Source organism: Ovis canadensis, chromosome 14, assembly GCF_042477335.2.
Source record: "Ovis canadensis isolate MfBH-ARS-UI-01 breed Bighorn chromosome 14, ARS-UI_OviCan_v2, whole genome shotgun sequence".
NCBI classification, from domain to species: Eukaryota; Metazoa; Chordata; class Mammalia; order Artiodactyla; family Bovidae; genus Ovis; species Ovis canadensis.
The window spans coordinates 66,195,983-66,222,385 of NC_091258.1; the positions used below are offsets into that span (position 1 = coordinate 66,195,983).

Sequence of the window (26,403 nt, forward strand, 5' to 3'; positions counted from 1 at the left end):
GTGAGCCTTGTACCAGTTGGCAGATGTACATCATGGTTCTCAAGACACTTTCTTAAGATGACTTTTTTCCCTCCAGAGCTCCTTTAATTATTACAATATTTACAGTCTTAAAAAGTAGCATTCAGGAATCAGAGGTCATACACACCCCCCTCTTCGGTGGTTCATTGGGTGGGCAGGGGGTAGGTGAGGTAGCCTGGTGGAATTATTCCATTCTGTTGGAGGTAGGGAACTTCAGGGCTGAGGGGCAGACTTCACTGGCAGAAGACTTTGCATGAAGGTGGGGGGGTGGTAACTGAGTGTCCAGTTCAAAGGCAGGAAGTAAGGGGGAATCCCTGAGTACTTTGAAGAGCAGATTTGGATGGAGGAAAGGGTGGAAGGGGAGATCCACTTAAAGGGGAGGACCCCAGTCAGGATACCAATGGTGGACTAAATACAGGAGACACAGAGTGACTCAGAAGAGCTGATGCATGCCAAGATCCATCCTATTCCTAACCCCCTAAAAGAGTGAGGTAGATGGAAGGTCATGGGGTCAGGAAGTCCATCAGAGGTTTCTGTATTTCCACTACAATGTTCTGTACCAGTGAAGAAGCGGGAAAAGGTAGATGGGGGGGTCCCAGGAAGAGAACCACTCCTCAGGTAGGTTGAAGATGTGTGATAAAATGAGAGATGTAGTGGTGGGGGGGTGGGGTCCAATGGAAGACACTGCTCCATTCCAAAGTGCTAAACCAGTGGAGTAGGGGGTGGAGGGTTGGGCTGGAACGTTTCACCAGTGGATGGGGGAGTCCCAGTAGAAGGTACCCCCTCACCGGGCAGGTTAGTAAGAAGGTGACCAAAGGCCTGGTTGGATCAAGCCCTGTCCAGGATCCCAGCTGGCCCTAAAGGGGCCTGGTGTTATTAGCTGGGCCGGTTCAGGGAGGGATAGTGCAGACAGACATGGCAGCCCCGACATCAGTCTTGTCCGAGACCTGGGTCTGGCAGTCCCTCATCCTCTGGTGTGGGCTCTGCCTGGGGCGCCGGCGGCAGGTCCTGGACGCAGAGCTGGGCGCGCACCTCTCGCATCTGCGCCTGCAGCTCCTCCAGGGCGCCTGGCGGTGGCGCCGCCTGCACCTGCGCCTGCAGGGCCTCCAGCACCAGTGCCAGGTGGTCCACCTCGTCCCGCATCGCGTCCCAGGTGGCGAGCTGCTCCCCCTCCTTGCGACGCTGTTGCGTCTTTTGTCGCGAGTACTCCAGCACCAGGCAGCCGCAGGCCACCATGAAGATGGTGGCCTCACCCAGCAGCTCGGCACCCAGCTCCGCAGCTGCCTCCTCGTTCAGCGGCTTGATGGTTTCCGCATTGAAGCCCATGAGGCGCATCTTTGCCCGCATCTCGACCCAGTGGTACACTGCAGAGGAAGAGAGGGGTCGGGGATCTTGGCTGGGACCACAAGCCCTGCCCCTTGATGCTCGGTGTCCCTGTCGGAGCAATGGGGACGCAGCAGCCAGAATCGCGAGCGCTAGTGGGAAATGGGCACCTTTAACTAAGACTGGCACCGGGCCTCGCAGTTACCGGGCCAGAAGTGGCCTTGAGGGCATTATTTTGAAAACGTCCAGAAGGTTCTGGTGAATTACTGCAGATGAGAATTGCTGCCCTGGAGGGGAGGTCCAGGGTGTGGGGCAGCATCTCCAAGGGGGGGTGAGTGGCCACAAGTCCAGCGTAGGTGTAAACCTTGCTCCTGCCCCACCCCCCAGCCCACCAGCCAGGCTCCTTCCCTCTCCCCAAAGGTAGAGCTGATGGTGATGCACTCCATCCTGAAGTGAGTTCACTGTGGGGTTTGGGGCTTTGTACAGAGCTCAGGGCTGGGGCTCCTGCTCTAATGCCAACTTCTTCCTTATCTGATCACTTGTGTGAACAAGGGTTATCACTGTTCTTGTTTGTCAATGCAAGAGTAGCCTAGAGTTGATATTTAAGCCGGAATCCCTGCAGTAATAATATTCATCCATTGATACAAGAACTGATGGGAAAAATAAGATTCCTTGGGCTCACTAAGGGATGACTTTCTGAAAACATTTATACTTTGCCCTTGCCAACCATCCTCCACAGTGATCAGGCTGACCTAATAGGTTTTTTGTTGTTGTTGTTTTTTCCTTTAAGTTAGAAGAATAACATGCACGTGCGGGGTGGGGGATCATTTCGATTACACAGAAGTGAGTAAACTGCAAGACAAAAGTCCATCTTTCCACCTCCAGTTTTGGTCCTCCTAGTCCTCAAAGGTTAACCACCTTTTTTTTTTTTTTTTTTGGTCACACTCTGTGATTTTCGGGATCTCAGTTTCCTGACCAGGCATTGAACCCAGGCCACATCAACGAAAGCATGGAATCCTAATCATCTGACCACCAGGGAACTCCAAAGGTTGACCGCTTTTGATCTTTTTCTGTTAACATTTGTTAAGGAAAACATGATAAGGACTAGCCATAAGGAAAAAGTTTGACACACTGGAATGCTCTGAAATTACAAACGTTCATTCCTGTTTGATGCCCCAGAGGGCAATTCCCTGGCAATCTAGTAGTTAAGACTCCATGCATCCAATGCCTCGGGTCCTGGTCTGATCCCTGCTGGGGGAACTAAGTTTCCACATGCTGACCCAGTGTGACCAAAAAAGAAAGAAAAAGGTGGCGGTGGGTGGGGAGGCGGGGGAGACACAAGCAAGAGAAAGAAAAGGCAAGTTCCAGACTGGGAGAAGCCATTTGCCCCACACCAGACAAATAACTGACAAATAACTCAGGTTCAGGACATGCAAATACCTCCTGGGGATCAATAAGAGGATGTCAGACTGATCAATAGAAAAAGACTTGAATCACCTAAGAGGAGAACTAAATGGCCACTCGTGTGTGTGTGTGTGTGTGTGTGTGTGTGTGTGTGTGTGAGAGTCTCTCAGCCATATCTGACTCTGAGACCCCATGGACTGTACTCTGCCAGGCTCCTCTGTCCCTGGGATTTCCCCAGCAGAATACTGGTGTGGGTTGCCATTCCCTTCTCCAGGGAATCTTTCTGACCCAGGGATTGAACCCGGGTCTCTTGCATTGCAGGCAGATTTTTTTACCATATGAGCCACTAGGGAAGCCCACTAGACAACGTTAAAAAAAAAAATGCTAACCTCTATTACACATCAGGAAAATAGTAATTAAAATCACAAAGAGAAAGCACTATATACCCACCAGAATAGCTGAAATGAAAACACCACACATCCTGAAGTGAAGTGAAAGTCACTCAGTCGTGTCCAACTCTTTGGGACCCCATGGACTATATTGTCCATGAAATTCTCCAGGCCAGAATACTGGAGTGGGTAACCTTTCCCTTCTCCAGGGGATCTTCCCAACCCAGGGATCGAACCCAGGTCTCCTACATTGCAGGCGGATTCTTTACCAGCTGAACCACAAGGGAAGCCCAAAAACAGTGGAGTAGGTAGCCCATCCCTTCTCAAGTGGATCTTCCCGACCCAGGAATCAAACTGGGGTCTCCTGCATTTCAGGCGTATTCTTTACCAGCTGAGCTATGAGGGAAGCCTGTTACTACACATTCTAAGTGCTGCCAAAGACAAACTGCAGTCAGACTCCGAGGAGGTCGTTGAGGACATCTACCCACTCCGGCAGCTGGTTGGCAGTGATTACTAGATTTAGCATCCAATCCTGATAAACCAGCAATTCCGCTCCTGGGTGGCCACCCACCAAAACCTGTCACATGTTTTCCGAAAGACATGTCCCTGCATGTTCATCTCAGTGCTATGAATAAAGGACCTGAGACAACTTGAATGCCCACCCATAATAGCAGGATTGGTTTTTTGTTTTTTTTTTTAAGGTACACAGTGAAACATTCAACAGCAGTGACAACAAGTGAACCGTGACAACATACAGCAAACTGAACAGTGTCGAGTGGAGGAAGCCACACAAGCGCACACTGCTGTGTGACTTCGTTTATGTAACATCCCCCAAGAGGCAACCTCAACCCACAGAGTCACAGGTCAGGGTAGTGGTTACCCTTGGCGAGCTTAGTGACTGGAAGGGGGACATGGTAGGCTTTCTAGGGGGCTGGTTATGCTCTGTTTCCTGTTCTTTCTGTGAGTTTATCAAACTGGACACTTAGGATTTGTACGCTTTGCTTTAGGTACATTATAATCCTGTTAAAATTTTTCATAACCCAAATGAACTGGTGTTGTCCAGCCACCCTCCTGGTCTCTCTTGCAGCATCTGGAGAGGCCCAGAGAAATGCCACTGGCCAGTGCCCTGCCCTTCATCCGTCTATTCCTCCCTGTCGCCTGTGGGCGATCAGACTTGGCCTTGGCCACCTGTCAGAGGAGCCTGCGACATCTGAGTTCAAGGTTCCCTGACTGCCTATTTAATCCTCTTCCACTTGGGAAACTGTACAGGTCCCTCCCAAGAGGAATCCCAGTCTTATGATGTCCTCCAGGCTTCTGCTTGCGTGCAGGGAGCAGGGAGAAGGGTTGTGATGGAACCATGATTCTCTACTCTCCCTGAGGTCTGTTAGAAGGCAAAATGGATTTAGAACCCAGGCATGAGAAATTCCAGTCCCCCACTCAAAATGGGAGGGGAAGGGGCATGACTATGGCTTGTGTTAAAGGGACCCAAATATACATTCCTTTCTCTCTCTTTTTTAACATTTGTAATTGTATTATTTTTTTAAACTTTAAACTTTTTATTTTGTATTGGGGCATAGCTGATTAACGATGGTGTGACAGTTTCAGGTGAACAGAGAAGGGACTCAGCCATACATGGCTGCACATGTGTCCGTTCTCCTCCACACCCCCCTTTATCCAAGCTGGCACAAAACACTGAGTAGAGTTCCCTGTGCTATACAGTACGTCCGTGTCGGTTATCCATTTTGAATACAGCAGAAGACACATTCCTTTCTTGTTTAAAAAACAAAATTTGTTGAGCAGTTAAGACAGTTTTTTTTTTTTGGCCAAGCAGCATGTGGGATCTTAGTTCCTCAACCAGGGATCTAAAATTCGTCCCCTGCATTGGAAACACAGAGTCTTAACCACTGGGTCACCTGGGAAGTCCCCAAGAGAGTCTTTACAATATACTTTTATTATATGATTTGAACCACAAGTTTAAAAAATTTTCAAATTCCACATGTCAATTACCTCCACAAATCTAGACAGTTCCTTAAAGGTAAAGGCTGTAAAGGGAATCTCAGCCTGAACTTGAAGAGGATTTTATGTCACCATCTATAAATGCAGCTATGGTTATCAAGCACAGTAGTTACAACAAAACAAAACAAAATGGTGAAATCACTCACGTTTGCTTCCCTAGCAATGTCTTATATTCCCAAGCATATTTTTGCCAACTTAGCAACACTTCAGAGTTATTTCACTACTAATAAATAAATCTCATGATTTGCAAAGGAGCTTTATGTATTTCAACACACAAGAATCTCCCAAACAGAACACGGAGAGAAGAAAGGCAAGTTCCAATAGAGACAGTGTGATAAGGACAAGAATGTGCACTGACTGTGGACGCACATATGTTTAGGAAAAGGAAAATCTCGCATGGAGTAACACTCAGCAACTTCAGGACAGATGAGGGAGGAAGCAGGGAGAAAAGAGACTTTTTAATTTTATTTCCTAAAAAAGGCGGAAAAACCCAAAGCAAGTAGGGCAAAATGTTCATCTCTATTAATTCCAAGTGGTAGGTACATGGGTGTTTGTTACATTATTTTCTCTATGTCTGCAACACGTAATGATTAAAAGTAAAAGATTACAGACTTCCCTGGTGGTCCAGTGGCTAAGACTCCAGTGCAAGGCTAGGGTTCGATCCCTGGTCAAGGAACTAGATCCTGCATGCTGTGGCCAAATAAATAAATAAAAATATATTAAAAGTAAAAGATTATTTCAAAAAACCCAATTTATATATATATATTGCCATTTGGGGGCAGGGGAAGAGATTTTGATGAGTGCACAGTGATAGAAATCACGTCACTGGTTCCCTGAGGGCAGGGGTGGCCAGAGGGATGGCCCAGAAAAAAACACAAGGAAACCTGGAGGATGATGGAAATATTTTTAACGGTAGTGATTTCATGGCAAATACCCATGATAAAACCCATCACAGTGAACACTTAGAATAAGCACAGTTTATTGCATGTAAGTTATACCTCAAAAATGTTGTTAAATAAAAAAGGAATTTTACATTTTATACGATTCTGAAAGTGAGAAGGCAAGCCGTAGACTGGGAGAAAATATTTGCAAATCATATATTTGATGAAGGACTTGTTCCAGAACACATAATGAGCTCTTAAAACTCAACAACAGGAAGATAAATAATCCAGTTAAAATGGGGGAAAGATTTGAACAGACCCTTCACCAAACATGATATGCAAACTGTTAATAAGCAAGTGAAAAGATGCTCAATACATTAGTCAGCAGAGAAATGCCAATCAAACCCACATGAGATTCCATTTCACACACAGTTTGTTGCTGTGGTCCAGTCACTTAGCCATGTCTGACTCTGCAACTCTATGGACTGCAGCACACCAGGCTTCCCTGTCCTTCACCATCTCCAGGACTTTGCTCAAACGTATGTCTATTGAGTCAGTGATGTCATCCAACCATCTCATTCTCTGTCACCCCTTTCTCTTCCTGCCTTCAATCTTTCCCAGCATCAGGATCTTTTCCAATGAGTTGGGTCTTCCCATCAGGTGGCCAAAGTATTGGAGTTCCAGCTTCAGCATCAGTCCTTCCAATGAATATTCAGGACTGACTTCCTTTAGGATTGGTTGGATCTCCTTGCTGTCCAAGGGACTCTCAAGAGTCTTCTCTAGCACCACAGTTTGAAAGCATCAATTCTTCATCGTTCAGCTTTCTCTATGGTCCAACTCTCACATCTATACATGACTACTGGAAAAATCATAGCTTTGACTAAACGGACCTTTGTTGGCAAAGTGACATCTCTGCTTTTTAATATACTGTCTAGGTTCGTCATAGCTTTTCTTCCAAGAAGCAAGCATCTTTTAATTTTGTGACTGCAGTCACTGTCCGAAGTGATTTTGGAGCCTAAGAAAATAAAGTCTGTCATTGTTTCCATTGTTTCCCCATCTACTTGCCATGAAGTGATGGTACTGGATGCCATGATCTTAGTTTTCTGAATATTGAGTTTTAAGCCAGCTTTTTCACTCTCCTCTTTCACCTTCATCAAGAGGCTCTTTAGTTCCTCTTCACTTTCTGTCATAAGGGTGGTGTCATCTGCATATCTGAGGTTATTGATGTTTCCCCCAGCAATCTTGATTCCAGCTGTGCTTCGTCCAGCCTGGCATTCTGCATGATGCACTCTGCATATAAATTAAATAAGGAGGGTGAAAATATACACAGCCATGATGTACTCCTTTTCCAATTTTCAACCAGTCTGCCATTCTATGTCGGTTCTAATTGTTGCTTCTTGACCTGCATGTAGGTTTCTCAGGAGGCAGACAGGGTGGTCTGGTATTCCCATCTCTTTCAGAATTTTCCACAGTTTATTGTGATCCACAGTCAAAGGCTTTAGCATAGTCAATGAAACAGAAGGAGATGTTTTTTTGGAATTCCATTGCTTTCTCTATGATGTCAATTTGGATGTGGGTAATTTGATCTCTGGTGCTGAAACTAAAACCTGACTCAGCCAAAAAAAAAAAAAGACTGTACAATGGTCTCATATGGAACTGGAGGGGAGGGGGATGCTCTGGAGCCAGGGCAGGCCAGCCCCAGCCCTGTTCTATGACTGTCCTAGCCAGCAGGACACCCGTAGCTACTGCCTCTGCCCCTCCCACTCCCTGAGCTACCCTCACGGCAAGAAGAATCCACCTGCCAAAGCAGGGCGCTTCAGTTCAGCACATGGGTTCAAAGAGCCCACACGCTTCGGGACAACTAACTCCGCTCACCACAACTACTGAGCCCACTTGCTGCAACTACTGAAGTCTGGCGCCTAGAGCAGGTGCTTTGCAACGAGAGAAGCCATCGCACTGAGAAGCTCACGCACCGCCAAGAGTAGCCCCTGCTCTCAGCAACTAGAGAAAGGCTGCGGCAATGAAGACCCTGTTCAGCCAAAAATAAATACATCTTTAAAAAACTCATCAAATTTATACACACTATAAGCAGAGATATTTATATATAGAGAGAAAAAATACTGTCAGTCAATTATCCTTCAATACAATTTTAAAAATTTAAACCATCAAATCTTATACTTTATATACACGCATTGCATTGTGTGTCACTTATACCTCAATAAAGCTGCTTTGACAAAAATATCCAAGGGAAGGCAGGATAAGGACTTAGAAACAGAGAAAAAGGACTGAAAGCGTTTGTGGCAGGAGAAGGGGTACAGAGTGGGTGGTGTGTGGCTGAGAATTGCTGCTTTTTATGAGGAGCTTTAGAGAATGCTTATTTATTTTTTTTAAGATTTAATTATTTGTTTTGGCTGCCCTGGGTTTTTCGTTGCCGTGCACGGGCTTTCTCCAGCGGCGGCAAGCAGGGACTGCTCTCCAGCTGCGGTGTGCAGGCTTCTCATTGAGGGGGCTGCTCTTGCTGCAGAGCGGGCTCTAGAGGTGCCGGCTTCAGCAGCAGCAGCACCCACTTGGTTGCTCCTGGGCATGTGGGATCTTCCCGGAGCAGGGATCAAACTATGTCCCCTGCATCGGCAGACAGATTCTTAACCACTGGACCACCAGGGAAGCCCCAGGAATGTTTATTCTTAAAACTGAGAATTAAAAAATAAACGTTTAATGTAATTACACTACTGAGCAACTGAACTGTGTAATTACACACACACGTTGGCACAGACACAATATTCATGGGACCTGAGCACTGCAGCTCCTATCCTCACCCACCTGCTCTGATTGGTCACCAGGTCTGATGTATTGCAGCCTCTGCCCCTTGGCAGCCCCCTGCAGCTCCCACCAAGAAGTGATCATCCCAGAAAATAAAAATACAATGTTAAGCCACAGCCCTCTTCTGCAGAAAACCCTACTACAGTGGTCTCTACTTGCTCACAGAAAATGTCCTGACTCCTTAAAATGGCCACAAGGCCCAATGGGATTTTTTTAAATTTATTTTTTATTTTTAATTATTTAAAAAATTCTGGCAGCGCCAAGAAGCTTGTGAGATCTTAGTTCTCCAACGAGGGATCAAACCCTGCTCTGGGAGCACAGAGTCTTAACCACGGGATTGTCGGGGAAGTTCTTTCTCTTTTTTTCACCCAGGTGTTATTCTTAAGAAGAATCTTCTTCTTGTTTAATCACTATGTCCTGTCGGACTCTGCAACACCATGGACTGTAGACTGCCAGGCTCCTCTGTTTGTGGGATTTCCCGGGCAAGAATACTGGAGTGGGTTGGCATTTCCTTCTCCAGGGGATCCTCTCTACTCAGGGATCGAACCCTCATCTTCTGTATTAGCAGGTGGGTTCATTGGCATGCACAAAGATTGAGTCCAAGGTCCCTGTGGACACCTTTCTGCCCAGCGTGGCTTTTTGGGAAGTTCTTTTCCTTCTAGTCACCAAGGTGTCCTGATGCTGCCTTTCAGATCAAGTAGAAGTGGAGCCGCTCTTTCGTGTGTGACATGTCCATCTTCCAAGCTTAAAACTCAAAGCTCATGGGAAACTTAAAAGAACACAATGGCAAACTCTGGGGTACCTTATACACTGTCTCTTGGAGGGGTCCCTGCAAGGCTGAGCCCCAGGTACAGGGAGTAACCTGCTCACTAACATATCCTATAAAGACTTCCTTCCTTTTCGGTCTCACCTCCCTCTCCAGGCACCCCTTGTACCTACCCTTCTAACAGTCAAAGAATAGTAGTCATTTATTAGTCCCATAGTTACTTTCTGAAGAGGTAAAGATGCATTTCTCTTGCATCTCCTGCATTGGTAGGTGGATTCGTTATTGCTGAGCCACCAGGGGAAAATCGTGTATATCTTGCCACAATTTAAAAAGAAAAGGTAACCTGGTAATGAGAAATTGGTTTAGGTGCTACTCTATCTCACAGCCAACTGGTCAGCACCAACTGGGTGTATTGCAATATGACCTGGATTATGATCACCCAGAGTTAGTGCAGACCCCACACTGTATGGGCTCAGTCCCAGGAGACTGCCCCGATTCCAGACCTCAACCACAAGTGGGGTTCCCAAGCCATGTGCACTTCTGACTGACTGGTTACAAATTCGGGGTGCCCACAATTCTCTCAGGTTCAAAACTGTCTAGAATAACTCATAGATGCCCTAAAACATTATAAGCATACTTGCAATTACAGTTTCATTATACAAGATGCACAGAGGGTGAGACTTAGGAGAGCTTCCTGGCTCTCTCCCTGAGAATCAGAACAGGAATCACGTTGCCACCCAGGAAGCCCTGTTCCATCAGGAGTGATGAAATCTTCCGCCAAGTGCTTGAACGTGGCGGTCTCAATATGGCTAGTTTAAAGTCACAACCCTCTGGGGGTCTGAGGTGGGGAGAGATAAATTAGGAGTTTGGGATTCACACAAACACACTGCTATATATAAAATAGGTAAATAAGAAGGGCCTACTTTACAGCACAGAGAACTCTACTCGGTATTTATAATGGAAAAGAACCTGAAAAAATACATATGTATAGTTGAATACATTTGTATAATGTAACACAACATGGTAAATTAACTACATCAGTTAAGTCGCTCAGTCATGTCCGACTCTTTGGGACCCCATGAACTGCAGCACGCCAGGCCTCCCTGTCCATCACCAAGTCCCGGAGTTCACTCAGACTCACGTCCATCGAATCAGTGATGCCATCCAGCCATCTCATCCTCGGTCGTCCCCTTCTCCTCCTGCCCCCAATCCCTCCCAGCATCAGAGTCTCTTCCAATGAGTCAACTCTTCGCATGAGGTGGCCAAAGTACTGGAGTTTCAGCTTTACCATCAGTCCTTCCAATGATTACTCAGGACTGATTTCCTTTATGATTGATTGGTTGGATCTCCTTGCAGTCCAAGGGACTCTCAAGAGTCTTCTCCAACACCACAGTTCAAAAGCATCAATTCTTCAGCACTCAGCCTTCTTCACAGTCCAAATCTCACATCCATACACGACTGCTGGAAAAACCATAGCCTTGACTAGACAGATCTTAGTCGGCAAAGTAATGCCTCTGCTTTTGAATATGCTATCTAGGTTGGTCATAACTTTTCTTCCAAGGAGTAAGCATCTTTTAATTTCATAGCTGCAGTCACCATCTGCAGTGATTTTGGAGCCCCAAAAATAAAGTCTGACACTGTTTCCACTGTTTCCCCATCTATTTCCCGTGAAGTGATGGGACCAGAGGCCATGATCTTCGTTTTCTGAATGTTGAGCTTTAAGCCAACTTTGTCACTTTCCACTTTCACTTTCATCAAGAGGCTTTTTATTTCCTCTTCACTTTCTGCCATAAGGGTGGTGTCATCTGCATATCTGAGGTTATTGATATTTCTCCCAGCAATCTTGATTCCAGCTTGTGTTTCTTCCAGTCCAGGGTTTCTCATGATGTACTCTGCATAGAAGTTAAATAAGCAGGGTGACAATATACAGTCTTGATGTACTCCTTTTCCTATTTGGAACCAGTCTGTTGTTCCATGTCCAGTTCTAACTGTTGCTTCCTGACCTGCATACAGATTTCTCAAGAGGCAGGTCAGGTGGTCTGGTATTCCCATCTCTCTCAGAATTTTCCACAGTTTATAGTGATCCACACAGTCAAAGGCTTTGGCATAGTCAATAAAGCAGAAATAGATGTTTTTCTGGAACTCTCTTGCTTTTTCCATGATCCAGCAGATGTTGGCAATTTGATCTCTGGTTCCTCTGCCTTTTCTAAAACCAGCTTGAACATCAGGAAGTTCACAGTTCACGTATTGCTGAAGCCTGGCTTGGAGAATTTTGAGCATAACTTTACTAGCATGTGAGATGAGTGCAATTGTGTGGTAGTTTGAGCATTCCTTGGCATTGCCTTTCTTTGGGATTGGAATGAAAACTGACCTTTTCCAGTCCTATGGCCACTGCTGAGTTTTCCAAATTTGCTGGCATATTGAGTGCAGCACTTTCACAGCATCATCTTTCGGGATTTGAAATAGCTCAGCTGGAATGCCATCACCCCCACTAGCTTTGTTCGTAGTGATGCTTTCTAAGGCCCACTTGACTTCACATTCCAGGATGTTTGGCTCTAGATGAGTGATCACACCATCATGATTATCTGGGTCATGAAGATCTTTTTTTGTACAGTTCTTCTGTGTATTCTTGCCACCTCTTCTTAATATCTTCTGCTTCTGTTAGGTCCATACCATTTCTGTCCTTTATCAAGCCCATCTTTGCATGAAATGTTCCCTTGGTATCTCTAATTTTCTTGAAGAGATAGATCTCTAGTCTTTCCCATTTTGTTGTTTTCCTCTATTTCTTTGCACTGATCGCTGAAGGCTTTCTTATCTCTTCTTGCTATTCTATGGAACTCTGCATTCAGATGCTTATATCTTTCCTTTTCTCCTTTGCTTTTCGCTTCCCTTCTTTTCACAGCTATTTGTAAGGCCTCCCCAGACAGCCATTTTGCTTTTTGCATTTCTTTTCCTTGGGGATGGTCTTGATCCCTGTCTCCTGTACAATGTCACGAATCTCATTCCATAGTTCATCAGGCACTCTATCAGATCTAGGCCCTTAAATCTATTTCTCACTTCCACTGTATAATCATAAGGGATTTGATTTAGGTCATACCTGAATGGTCTAGCGGTTTTCCCCACTTTCTTCAATTTGAGTCTGAATTTGGTAATAAGGAGTTCATGATCTGAGCCACAGTCAGCTCCTGGTCTCATTTTTGTTGACTGTATAGAGCTTCTCCATCTTTGGCTGCAAAGAATATAATCAATCTAATTTCAGTGTTGAGCATATGGTGATGTCCATGTGTAGAGTCTTCTCTTGTGTTGTTGGAAGAGGGTGTTTGCTATGACCAGTGCATTTTCTTGGCAAAACTCTACTAGTCTTTGCCCTGCTTCATTCCGCATTCCAAGGCCAAATTTGCCTGTTACTCCAGGTGTTTCTTGACTTTCTACTTTTGCATTCCAGTTCCCTATAATGAAAAGGACATCTTTTTTAGGTGTTAGTTCTAAAAGGTCTTGTAGGTCTTCATAGAACCGTTCAACTTGAGCTTCTTCAATGTGACTGGTTGGGGCATAGACTTGGATTACCGTGATATTGAATGGTTTGCCTTTGAAATGAACAGAGATCATTCTGTCGTTTTTGAGATTGCATCCAAGTACTGCATTTTGGACTCTTTTGTTGACCATGATGGCTATTCCATTTCTTCTGAGGGATTCTTGCCTTGCCTGCAGTAGTAGATATAATGGTCATCTGAGTTAAATTCACCCATTCCAGTCCATTTTAGTTTGCTGATTCCTAGAATGTCGACGTTCACTCTTGCCATCTCTTGTTTGACCACTTCCAATTTGCCTTGATTCATGGACCTGACATTCCAGGTTCCTATGCAACATTGCTCTTTACAGCATTGGACCTTGCTTCTATCACCAGTCACATCCACAGCTGGGTATTGTTTTTGCTTTGGTTCTATCCCTTTATTCTTTCTGGAGTTATTTCTCCACTGATCTCCAGTAGCATATTGGGCACCTACTGACCTGGGGCGTTCCTCTTTCAGTATCCTATCATTTTGCCTTTTCATACTGTTCATGGGGTTCTCAAGGCAAGAATACTGAAGTGGTTTGTCATTCCCTTCTCCAGTGGACCACATTGTGTCAGACCTCTCCACCATGACCCATCCGTCTTGGGTTGCCCCGCAGGCATGGCTTAGTTTCATTGAGTTAGACAAGGCTGTGGTCCTAGTGTGATTAGATTGACTAGTTTTCTGTGAGCATGGTTTCAGTGTATCTGCCCGCTGATGTCCTCTTGCAACACCTACCATCTTACTTGGGTAAATCTTCTATCTATAGCTTATTCATAGGTCTTTCTGGTGACCGGCCTAGCCTGGTTTGAGTCATCTCATGAGCATAACAAACACACACCCATCCTTTAGGAATTTATGGATGATTCTGAAATGCTGTTAGGAGTTTCGAAAACTGCAGATATATGCATATATCTGCATATATTCTTTATTATTAACACTAAAGGAATTTACTTGATACATTGTCATCACTGGTGACTGACTCTTCCCCGGGTCCTGCTGGCCTCCGTGACATGTGGCAGCCGGCAGGAGTCAGAGGCAGGCCGGGGCCCAGGGCCAGAGCTGGCAGAGGGTCCCGACTGCTCATCTTCTCAGGTACAGCCTCTCCCCACCCTCCTCCTCCAGCCCAGCTCCCTGGCTGACCCCGGCCCTCACGTCTCTCTCTCCTGCAGCTCTCTTCCTCCTGCTGTTCCCATGCCTGCAAGGCTGGCCCCACGCCTCCAAAGGTGAGCAGGGGTGCTGTGGTGGCAGGGAAGCCCAGCTCCTCTGGGGTGGCCGGGCAGTGGGGAGGGGCCCAGCTTCCACCTCGGTGCTCCTGCTCAGCTGAAATGCCAGCCTGAGCACGAAATTATGACCCACTTTCCACCCTCGGGTTCTGGGGTTGCCTCTGGGAGGATCCCCTCTGCCAGCCCCCTGTGCTGGGGGGCAGGGGGTCTTCCCAGGAGGGAGGAGAAATGGGGCTTGGAGGGAGATGGGGAGGGGTCAGCTGAGTCAGGTAATTATAACCGTGCTGTGCTCAGTCGTGTCCTATTCTTTGCAACCCCCTGGACTGTAGCCCACCAGGCTCCTCTGTCCATGGGATTCTCCAGGCAAGAATACTGGAGCGGGTTGCCATGCCCTCTTCCAGGGCATCTTCCCAACCCAGGGATGGAACTCTTCTCTCTTCTTACACTGGCGGGCAGGTTCTTTACCAGTGTCCTACCTCGGAAGCCCAGATGAGTCATGGTCAAAAGTCCCTTTCTACAAGGAACTCAGCTGAGGAAGCTTCTCTATCATCACTGCCCGACAGCCACTTTCACTCTGGTGACACCCCCACGAAGCAGACAATCCCATTTTAGGGATGGGGAAAGTGTGGCTCAGAGGGGTGAAGTTAATTGCTTGAGGTGAGAGGAAAAATAAGGGCTTAAATCTTGACCTGGCAAGTCCTCTTTCCTCTACTTATAAAAAGAAAAACTTGGTTTTTCATTTGCGCTGGGTCTTAGTCACTGCACATGGGATCTAGCTCCCTGACCAGGGATCAAACCCACCCAGGCCCCCTGCACTGTGAGCATGGAGTCTTAAGTCACTGGACTGCCAGGGAAGTCCTCCTCACTGTCCCATTCTCTTTCTGGAAACTGAGAGAGGCTGATCAGTACTTTTTTTTAATGACCACTGGCTGTATGCACTTCTTTTGCTGGGACGAGGCACCCAAGGTGAGTGGCTGTAACTCTGCCCACTGAAGGCCAGAGAACTCAGCACGGAAGCCACGCCCCTGGGCCAGGAGGAAGGCAGATGAGGAGGTAGCGAGAGGAAAGGGGGCACATGTGCTTTGGGGACAGAGGTGACCTGGACATTGGACCTCAGTGCTGGATAAGGGATAAATGGATGCAGGGAAACACAGATCAAAACCACAAGGAGATGCCACTTCCCACCCACAAAGGAATGGCTATAATCAGAGACTCAGACATCATGGACTGGCAAGGATGTGGGGAAAGCAGCACTCATATACTGCTGGTGGAAATGAAAAATGGGGCAGTGTTCACAACAGACAGCAAGTAGACTGGTGGTGGTTGCCCGAGGCTGGGGCGTGTGGGGAAGTAGCCGGAAGAGAGGAGCGGCTGCTGATGGACACGGGGTTTCCTTTAGGGTGACTGAACGTCTTCTAAAATCAATTGTGGTAGTGACTGCACAACTCTGAAAATATACTAAAAACCATGTATGCTTGAAATGGATGAATTGTACGATATGTGAATTCTACCTTTAAAAAATTTATTTATTTATTTATCTATTTGGCTCTGCCGGTTCTTAGTTGCTGTAAGTGGGATATTCATTGTCAAACGTTGTGCATGGGGGATCTTTTAGTTCGAGTATGTGGGATCTTTTTTAGTTATGGCCACTTAAACTCAGTTGCAGCCTGTGGGATTTAGTTCCCTGATCAGGGATGGAACCCTGGCTCCCTGCACTTGGAGCTTGGAGTCTCAGCCACTGAACCACCAGAGAAGTCCCTGAATTCTATCTCTTTGTTGTTGCTGTTGTCAGTGTCTCTCTTTTTTAGTACTTACTAATGTACGATTCATGGGGTCGCAAAGAGTAGGACACAACTGAGCTACTGAACTGAACTGACTGAACTGAATGTATTTGGCTGTGCCGGGTCCTAGCTGTGGCACATGGGATCTGCTGCTGCAGCGTGCAGAATGGGCTAGTTGTGGCATGTGGGATCTAGTTCCCTGTTGTTGTTTAGTCGCTTAGTCGTGTCTGACTCTTTGTGACCCCATGGACTGTAGCCTGCCAGGCTCCTCTGTCCATGGGATTTTCCGGGCCAGATTGTTGCAGAGGGTTGCCATTTCCTTCTCCAGGGGATCCTCCCGATCCAGGGATCGAACCTGCGTCTCCACGTCTCCTGCATTGCAGGCAGGTTCTTTTACTGCTGAGCCACTGGAGAAGCCCCAGTAGTCCCCTGACCAGGGATCAAACCTGGGTCCCCTACACCGGGACCTCGGAGTCCTAGCAACTGGACCACCAGTGAAGTCCATTGGATTCTATCTTAATAAAGGTATTCAAGAAAAAAACACAAGGGAAGAGGGAACTCCTTGGTGGTCCAGTAGTTAGGACTCCGTGCTTTCACTGGCAACATCTCGAGAGCAAGCCAAAAAAAAGACAAAAAACATCCCCCACCCCCAGAAATGAATGGATGTGAGGGCAGGGCCCCTGCGCCCAGGCCCTGCCACTGAGCCGAGTCTGGCCCGCAGGCGAGGTGCTGGTCCTGAGAAAGGAGCGCTGGCGGCTCTGCGGCAGCCTGGCGCTGGACCCCAAGGACCAGAAGTGGAGCTGCTGCAGAGGCTTCTACCCTTTCCACCGCCCCACGCAGAGGTGCTGCCAAACCTGGGGGAAGTTCCTGGTCATCCCCATGGACCCGGAAAAGTCAGAAGCTGAAGACTGCAGGATATACACCCAGAAAGCTCTAGGTAGGTCCTGACCCCGCTGGTAGCCTCTCTGTCTGCTCTGGGAGTCAGAGACCCTTTTCTCTCTCCTTCCTTCCTGGGAGCTCTGCCCTCCTCCAAGGGGTTGTCTGCTACCAGACAAGGGGTCTGTGCAGAGAAGTTAGTTGTGTTCCAGCTCCCTGCTGTGTGACCTCAGACAAGTGTTCTACCCTCTCTGGGCCCAGTCTACCTGTCATCAGGGTAAGGGCATGAACTTCTCTTCCAAACAGAGTCGGGGGCGGCGCCTTTCAAAGTCGTTGGAAGTGACATCAGGGGCAGTCCCTCTTGTGTTCTGCCCTCCTCTGAGCCCCTCTCCGTCCCAGGTCCCAGATCCCCGTGTGTGTGTGTGTGTGTGTGTGTGTGTGCATGTGTGATGGGAAGTCCCCTGGGTGTCTCACAAGCATGGCCGACTCCAAACATAGGCAGGGGTGGGGGCTCCTGGTTTTTGGAGGTCGCCACCAGGTGGAAATCACCCAAGGGCCACTACACTGCAGTGGGGCCTGCTGCCTCAAGGGTCCCACAGACACTTCCAAGGTCACAGGCGGCCCTGTTTCTGAACTGGGCTGGTAGTGACCTGGGTGTTTACACAATAAAACAAAGACTGATGATTAGATCTGTGTGCATTCTCAAGCAAACATGTCCTTGACAGAACAAGCCTGATACTGATGGGCACACATTCTGATCTGGCTTTGATGAAAAGCAAACTGGCTAGAAATGCAGGACGTTCTTCTCCTTCTGGCTGATTACATTTCATGAACAGGTGTTACAGAATAGGAACAACAAGAGCAATCTCCCTTCTTGGGATTGGAACCTCTATGGATCCAAGTGAACTTCTCCCAGGGACATGAGCCCCACAGGCCCTGTGAGAGGAGGTCCCCTGGGAATCGGGCACTAACCCGCAGTCACGGGTAGTATTCTGTGTTGCAGGGCAGCCTGTCCACCTGCCTTCTGAGTCACACTTGGGGAGGAAGGCAAAAACCTTGGAACCAACTCCATGCTTTAAGTGTGACTCACCACGCCCAGGACCTTAAGGCTCACTTTGCAAGATCACACCAGGTAACTGATGGCACAGAGGCTGGGCTCAAATATACAGCAAACCCGTGATGGGTGAGGGTCCGCCCCTGAGTGCACAGCTCAGATGAGCCGTTGGTATCAGTGGTCTTGGTCTCTGCTCACCTGGAAAGTTGGGGAATGATGGGGCCACCATACTTCCCTTCGCCCCCAGACACCCTCTCCCCACTTTTGGCTTCCCTTCTCTGCTCCTGCAAGCTCAGTGCCTCTCCTCTGCTTCTGGTGGACACTGACTTTGGGCAGAGCCCTCAAGAGAGGAGGGGATAGGGACCTTTGCCTTCCAGTGCGGAGGGGGCGGGTGGGTTGAATCCCTGGCCAGGGAGCTAAGATGGACTCAGGTGCCTTGGGCCGAAAAATCAAAACATAAAATAGAAGCAATATTGTAACAAAACTTAAAAATGGTCCACATCAAAAAAGCTTTAAAATAAAAAATTTTAAAAAGGCAGGGACAGGAGAAGGTGGAGGTGGGGCCTGTCTCCCCAGTCCCCTCTGTGGCTGGGCTGTAAGCTCTTAAGTCTGCCCATCTGGGTCCTGCTTCTGTTGCTCCCCCCACCATCTTTTTTTTAAAGACATTTACAAATATTTCTTTATTTATTTTGGAGAAGGAAATGGCAACCTAGTCCAGTATTCTTGCCTGGAGAATCCCATGGGCAGCCTGGAGGGCTACAGCCCATGGGACTGCAGAGTCGGACACGACTGAAGAGACTTAGCATGCGAGCACTTGTTTCTTTCTTAGGGCCGGGTCTTGACTGCTGCAGCAGTCTTTCTCCAGCTGCCGTGCGCAAGCCTCTCACTGCGGTGGCTTCTCTTGTTTCAGGACGTGGGCTCTAGGCACGTGGGCTCAGTAGTTGTGGTTTAAGTACATAGTTGCTCCGAAGCATGTGAGATCTTAGTGCCCGGACTAGGCATCAAACCCATGTCCCCTGCACTGGCAAGTGGGTTCTTAACCACTGGAGCACCAGGGAAGTCCTCCTGGTGCCCGTCTGACATCTCCGGACAGTGTCCGGTCCCCGGGACCTTAGCCCCCTGCCGGATCCCTCACCATACCAGCCCACACTTCGGTCCTGCACGGGCTTGAATAAACAAAACCAACAAACAAACGTGCAGGAAACACTTGCAGTTCCCAGGAGCTCTCCGGGGCCCCTGAGGTCCTGCACAAATCTGCCAGCCCAAGCTCATCTTGCCCCCACCCTGCTCCAGCCACTCCCACCACTCCCTGCAGCCACCAGATACTTGCGCAAGCTGTGCTCTTTACTAGATCATCCTTCCCTCCCACACTGCTGCTAGTGCCTAACAGAGGCTCACAGGTCCATCCACCCTCACCTGGCTAAGGGGACCTGACGCCTGCTCCTCCAAGACTCCTTGGAGCGTTTTATAGAATGAGTCCCACTTCATATTAATACATATGTGCATATCTACCAATATACATGGGGCTTCCCAGGTGGCGCGCGTGGTAAAGAACCTGCCTGCCAATGCAGCAGACCTGAGAGACAGGGGTTCGATCCCTGGGTGGGGAAGATCCCCTGGAGGAAGGCATGGCAACCACTCCAGGATTCCTGCCTGGAGAATCCAGGGACAGAGGAGCCTGGTGGGCTACAGTCCCTAGGGTCACACAGAGCCGGACACGACTGAGGAGACTTAGCACGCACCAATATATACACAATGTGTAACTGTTTTCTGTACACACACACGCACGTGTGTGCATTTAGGGTCATGAAATCCAGCTAAAAGTCAACAATGATCATCTCTGGGTGGTGGGATTACAGATGGTTTTTTTCATTTCATTGTTTTTCAGTTTTCACTGCTGTTTCTATAATGAACTCTGTTGTCTCCTAAATATGATCGGGAAATAACGTGATTGGAGTGAAATTCCTTTCTGTACTGACACCTTCAACTCCAGACCACCCAGCGCCCTCAGCTCGCAAGTCACTAAAAGCCATACCCTCCTTTCCGTGGCCCCAAGCCTTGTGTGATCTGGTCTCCCGCCTCTCGCCCTGCCCGCTAAGCTCCATGACTAAGCCGTGGAGTCATCCCTTCTCACTCTCATCTCTGGGCCTCTGCACAAGCTGTTCTCTTTGCACCTGGACTTCACCCCATTTATGTTTTCCCTTTGTTGATAAGAATCTGTATCCTTTCAATGCAAGGCTGGGTCGGCTGTTCAGAGTCCTTAGCAGATAAATCATCAGGTCTGAGGGTGGTTTGGAGGACCCATGACACGGAGATTCAGGGATTCAGTATAACTCTTGTAAAATCCTTCTCGCGGTGCCTGGAACCTAAGAAATGTGAACTGGAAGAGATTATGCTCTTCTGTGTCTTAGTCTCCTTCTCTGTAAAACGAAGGTTATTACCATTCTGCACCCTTAGGGTGGGGATGCTTCTAACCTGGGGCAAAGACGCTCTTCCCGGACAAGGGAGGAAAAGTAAGAGCCATAAAGGAAAAGATGGGAAAACCTGTTTATTAAAGTTGAAAAACTTTTGTAAAAGGACAGAAGACCTCACAAACAAGCACCAAGGATGAGCAAAGCAAACATTCTTTTGGGGGTGGGGAGCGGGGAGCTGTGCCCATGTGGCTTATGGGATCTTGACCGATTGAACTGAGGCCCTCGGCAGTGAGAGTACGGGGTTCTAAGTACTGGACCGCCAGGCAATTTTCCAACGCAGGCATTTCTCACAGAATTGAAAGGTCCGATAAACAGCTGAAGCACAGACCACAGCCTCATGTCAGCCTTCTCACTCCAAGGCTCTAACAAGAGGTTTGCCAAAAAGTACCCCCATCTCGGGCTTCCCTGGTGGCTCAGTGGTAAAGAATCTGCCTGACAATGCAGGAGACACGGGTTCGATCCCTGGTTCAGAAGATCCCATACATCTGGGAGTAACTAACCCCGTGCACAACCACTGCGCCTGTGCTCTAGAACCCCGAAGCCCACACACCTAAAGCCTGAGCTCCGCGACAAGAGAAGCCACCGCAATGAGAAGCCACACGCTGCAGTTAGGGAGCCCGGCTCCACGCAACCTGCAGTTAGGGAGCCCGGCTCCACGCAACTAGAGAAAAGGTCCTGGCGGCAACGAAGGTCCAGCACAGCCGTAAACAAACACATGAATTATTTTTTTTAATGTCCCCATCTCAAATGAAGGGGCAGTATGCAAATTCTGTGTAGAGCACTTAGAAATCATAACAGAACAGCCTAAAAAGGGGGGATGTGGTATATTAAATAGTGGGTCCCGATCCCCGGATCTCGTAAACCTTACTTTATGTGGCAAAAAGGACTTTGCAGATGTGATGGAGTTAAGGATTTGAGATGGGGAATGATCCAAGATTATCCAAGTGGGCCCTAAACGCAACCCAAAGGGTCCCTGTGTGAGGGAGGCAGGGGGAGATTTGATCACTGGAATAGGAGGAAGGGATGAACACACCCAAGTCCCTAGAACATGTGACTATTGCCTTATTTGGCAAAAGGATCTTTGCAGATGTGATTAAGGTTAAGAATTTTGAGGCGGTGTCATCTTAGCTTACCCAGGTGAGCCCTAGATCCAGTGACAAGTGTCCTTATATGAGAGGGAAGAGTTGAAGAAAACACAGACATACAGCGGAGGGGGCTATGTGAAGAAGGAGGGAGACAGTGGATTGACGCTGCTATGAGGCAAGGAAAGCCTAGAGCCACCAGAAGCTGGGAGAGGCGAGGAATGGGAACCTGCTCTCTCCTCAAGCCTTTGGAGGGAGCATAGTCCTGCCAACATTCCAGCCCAGTGATACTGATCTGTTTTCTGGCCTCGGGAATTGTTAAGAGAATAAATGTGTACTTCTGTTTTGAACTCTTTGTGTTAGGGTAGAGCAGATGAACAATGTTGTGGTAGTTTCAGGTGGACAGAAAACGGAGTCAGCCATACACATACATGTATCCATTCTCCCCCAAGCCCCTTGCCCATCCAGGCTGGCACACAACTTTGAGCAGAATTCCGTGTGCCATACAACAGGTCCTTGTTGGTTATCCATTTTGAATATAGCCGTGTGTACATGACCACCCCAAAGTCCCTAACTGTCCCTGAACAACCGTAAGTGTGTTTTTTAAGTCTGAGTCTCTTTCTGTTTTGTTAGGTCTAAACGTGTATTCTTTCAAGCCACCAAGTTTGCGGTAATTTGTTACAACAACCACAGGAAACTAATATGACTGGCTGATGACTTGAACAGATCTAATTATTATCAAATAATGGTATTAACAGATGCAATTATTATCTTTGCCAAAGAAGATGATGAGCATGGCCAATAAACACATATAAAGATGCTCAACATCATATACCATCAGAGAAAGACAAATTAAAACCACAATAATAACACAAGGAGCTCAGCCTGGTACCCTGTGATGACCTAGAGGGATGGGATGGTGGGTGGGATGGGAGGGAGGCTCAAGAGGGAGCGGATATATGTATACTTACAGCTGATTCATTATGCTGTATAGCAGAAACTAATACAACATTGTAAAGCAATTATCCTCCAATTAAAAAACATTAAATTAAAAAAGAAAAAAAAAAACACAATCAGAGGAACTTCCCTGGTGGTCTAGTGGTTGAGAATCTGCCTTGCAATGCAGGGGACACGGGATCGATCCCTGGTCGGGGAAGATTCCACAGGCCGTGGAGTCACTAAGCCCTTGGGCTACGACTAGAGAAAGCTCACATTTCACAGTGAAAACTTAGCGCAGCCGAAAAAAAAAAGAAAGAAAAGGGAAACATGTAATGGGAAAAAAATGGCCCAAGGTTAGAAATAGAGTTTTGAAAATCTGGAAAAAATTAACTGCTCAATAAAATGTGACATGACTACTCTTTCACCATAGACTACTAAACATGCTATGAAAATACCCGTATCCAGTTGAGGAATTACCTTCTCTCCAGCAACACAGAGGAAAGCCACGAGAAGTCTCTGGAAAATCCAGGCCCTCCACACCCCCAGCAAAATGAAGTAGGCTTGTCCTGTCTTTAATTGAGAGGCCAGGGTTACTCGGGATGAGCCATCAGACAGACTGTGGGAGTGGATTAACTTCCTGCGGCTCCCGTAACACATTACTATGAACAGGATGGCTTAGAACAACAGAAGAAAACGAAGCAAAGCAACCACCACCCAGAGACTTACTCTCTCACAGTTCTGAGGGACAGAAGTGCAGAGTCGGCATCACCGGCCCCAAAACCAAGCTGTGAGTGGGCTCCACTCACTCTCAGAGCCTGAGGGGAGAATCTGTCCTCTTTTTGTTTGTGTTCATCATGCCCTGAGGCCCGCTTGTTCAATGTCCTGGTCATCTATCACCTGTTCTTCGAGTCTGCATCTCCATTAAAATAAATGAGGAAACTGGGGTTCTGAGAATAACCTTCTCTGGGCCACACAGGGAAAGGGCTAGGGTCAGAATGTGTCTCTCTTGCCTCACAGAACAATGTTCACGCCACTACCGCCACACCATGCTTTGAGATCAGCTCTCCAGATGTTAACTATAAAATAGCCCAGTGTTAATAAACAGTAAAATCCTGACTGTTTTTTTTTTTAAAGTTCATGTTAAATATATCAACTTAAATATTTTCAGCTCCCTAGGCTTCCCTGGTAGCTCAGACGGTAAAGCGTCTGCCTACAATGCGGGAGACCAGGGTTCGATCCCTGGGTTGGGAAGATCCCTTGGAGAAGGAAATGGCAACCCACTCCAGTATTCTTGCCTGGAGAATCCCAAGGACTGAGGAGTCTGGTGGGCTACAGTCCATAGGGTCACAAAGAGTTGGACACGACTGAGCAACTTCACTTCACTTCATTTTCAGCTCAAAGACCGTGACAATTGTTCATGGAAGACCCAATCAGAAACCTTCTTTGGTATAACCCTTGATAAATACGGAAGGGCTTTCATGTGCCTTGTCAACCCTAATGAAAATTATAGTAATCATTTTTTAATTGGTTCAATAAGAACCTTTTTATTTATTTATTTACTTATTGGCCCTGCCAGACAGCTTCCGAAATCTTAGTTCCCCGACCGGAAATTGAACCCATGCACCCTGCAGTGGAAGCGTAGAGTCCTAACCACTGGACAGCCAGGGAATTCCCCGCAGTCGAATTTTTATTCTGTGTTAGAGAGATGCTGAATTTAAGGAGAAAGAGCTTATATGATAAATATTTTGTGACATGTACACGAGAAAATTCAGCTAGGTGAAGGAGCGTTTTCAGATGTCTTTCAGATTTAATGTTGTTCAGTCACTTAGTCGCTAAGTCATGTCCGACTCTTTTGAGACCCCATGGACTGTAGCCCGCCAGGCTCCTCTGTCCATGGGATTTCCCAGGCAAGAATACTGAGGTGGGTTGCCACTTCCTTCTCCAGGGGATCTTCTCAACCTAGGGATCAAACCCGCATTGGCAGGCAGGTTCTTTACCAGAGTCACCTGGAAAGCCCAGAACACTGCTGTGCGGCTAGCCAAAGGGGAGAATCGATTCCCTGCCCCTTCCGGCTTCTGCTGACCGCTTCATTCCTTGGCTGGGGCCTGCGTCCCTCAGTCTCTGCCTCCATCTTCACATCTCCTTCTTCTCTGGGTGTGCAACCTCCCTCTGACTGTCTCTTATGAGCACACTGTAAAATCTCTTTCTCACAGTATCTTTAATTTGGTCATGTCTACAAACATTTTTATGGGATGAGATCACATTCGTGGAATGCAGGGACTGGGTCCGAGGCTCTTTGGGGGCCACCGCTTGTCCACTGTAGGGTGGGAGGGCCTGGAGGCTACAGGTTGGCTGGGGTTAGCCCAGGTACGTTGTGAAACTGATGGATTCACTGACTCAGCAAATGCAGGAGTGTTGGTGGGTGACAGAGGTCTCATATCACACAAGACTGTGGAGACAGTAAAAAGATCAGTGCTGCAGGGGGTCAGGGTAGGAGAGGGACCAATGGATAAGTGGAGCACAGGGGGGAATTTTAGGGCAGTGAAACCATTCTGCATCTTATAACAGTGGATGTCATTATAAATTTGTCTGAACCCATAGAATATATAATACCAAGCGTGAACCCTAATGTAAACCATGGACTTTGGTAATATATCAATATTGACCCCTCAATTGTAACAAATATACTAAAACAAGATGTTAATAGGGGCAATTATACGTGTGCATGGGGGGAGAGGATACGTGGGAATTCTCCATATTTTTAAAATACCTTGTATTTATGTATTTGGCTGTGAAGGGTCTCAGTTGCATCATGTGGGCTCTTCACTATGGCGGGCAGGCTTCTCTCTAGTTGTGGTGTGCGGCTTATCACCACCAGCCAAGTCAGATCCTTGACCCCCGCATCCTGAGTTACAACCCAGATTCTTAACCACTGCGCCACCAGTGAAGCCCTTTCTGTACTTTCTGCTCAATTTTCCTGTAAGCCTTCTTGTTGTTTAGTCACCAGGTCATGTCTGACTCTTCTGTGACCTCCATGAGCTATAGCCCATTAGGCTCCTCTGTCCATGGGATTCTCCAGGCAAGAATACTAGAGTGGGTTGCCATGCCTTCCTCCAGGGGATCTTCCCAACCCAAGGATCGAACCCTTGTTTCCTGAATTGGCAAGCGGATTCTTTACCACTGAGCCACCTGGGAAGCCCTTCTATAAGCCTAAAGTCTCTCAAAAAATAAAGTCTATTAATTCTGGAAAATGTATATCAAGGAACAGAGGTACTCAGATAAGTCTGCAAACAAGGACGAGGCTACCAGTTTGCCTTGAAGAGACCAAAAAATATTTTCAAGCTCTTGGCATTCAGAAGACCTGGTGTTGGTGCAGGACGGACAAACGGTCGACAGAACAGGACCAAGAAGGAGGTACTTGTGTCTGGGAACGTAGCGGACGCTGCTGTCCAGGATCAGATGAGGAGGGAAAGGTGTGCCATTCCACGCACTCCGAGACACCAGCCCTCATACATCTGGAAGCTGAGGCTCACAGACCGCACCCAACCTTACACTCATCAGAAACCAAAACGCAACGCAACACAAGTTCAGTGAACAACAAGCACAAAGGCAACATTAACACAAATATGAGAAGAAGGGAGACGGTGAAGATATAAATTCTTAGGGTAGGGAAGCCCTTCTCAAATAAACACAGAAACAAACAAACAAAACTAGTGCCTGAAAGGAAAAAGACTCATAGATTTGGTTACTTTAAAACGAAAAAAGTTCAGCAGGACAAAACACACCAGAAATGAACATTA

The 26,403-nt window shown here is 47.4% G+C and overlaps 1 protein-coding gene across 1 annotated transcript in view; it reads right to left on the reverse strand.

Annotated features, from left to right (window-relative positions):
- Window positions 1–48: 48 nt before the first annotated feature.
- Window positions 49–26,403, reverse strand: part of OPA3 (outer mitochondrial membrane lipid metabolism regulator OPA3) — a 67,041-nt gene continuing 40,686 nt past the window's right edge. The window contains exon 2 of the mRNA XM_069549199.1: window positions 49–1,382. Within this exon, the coding sequence (XP_069405300.1) occupies window positions 949–1,382 (434 nt within the window). The 3' untranslated portion in view covers window positions 49–948. The remainder of the gene's footprint in view (window positions 1,383–26,403) is intronic.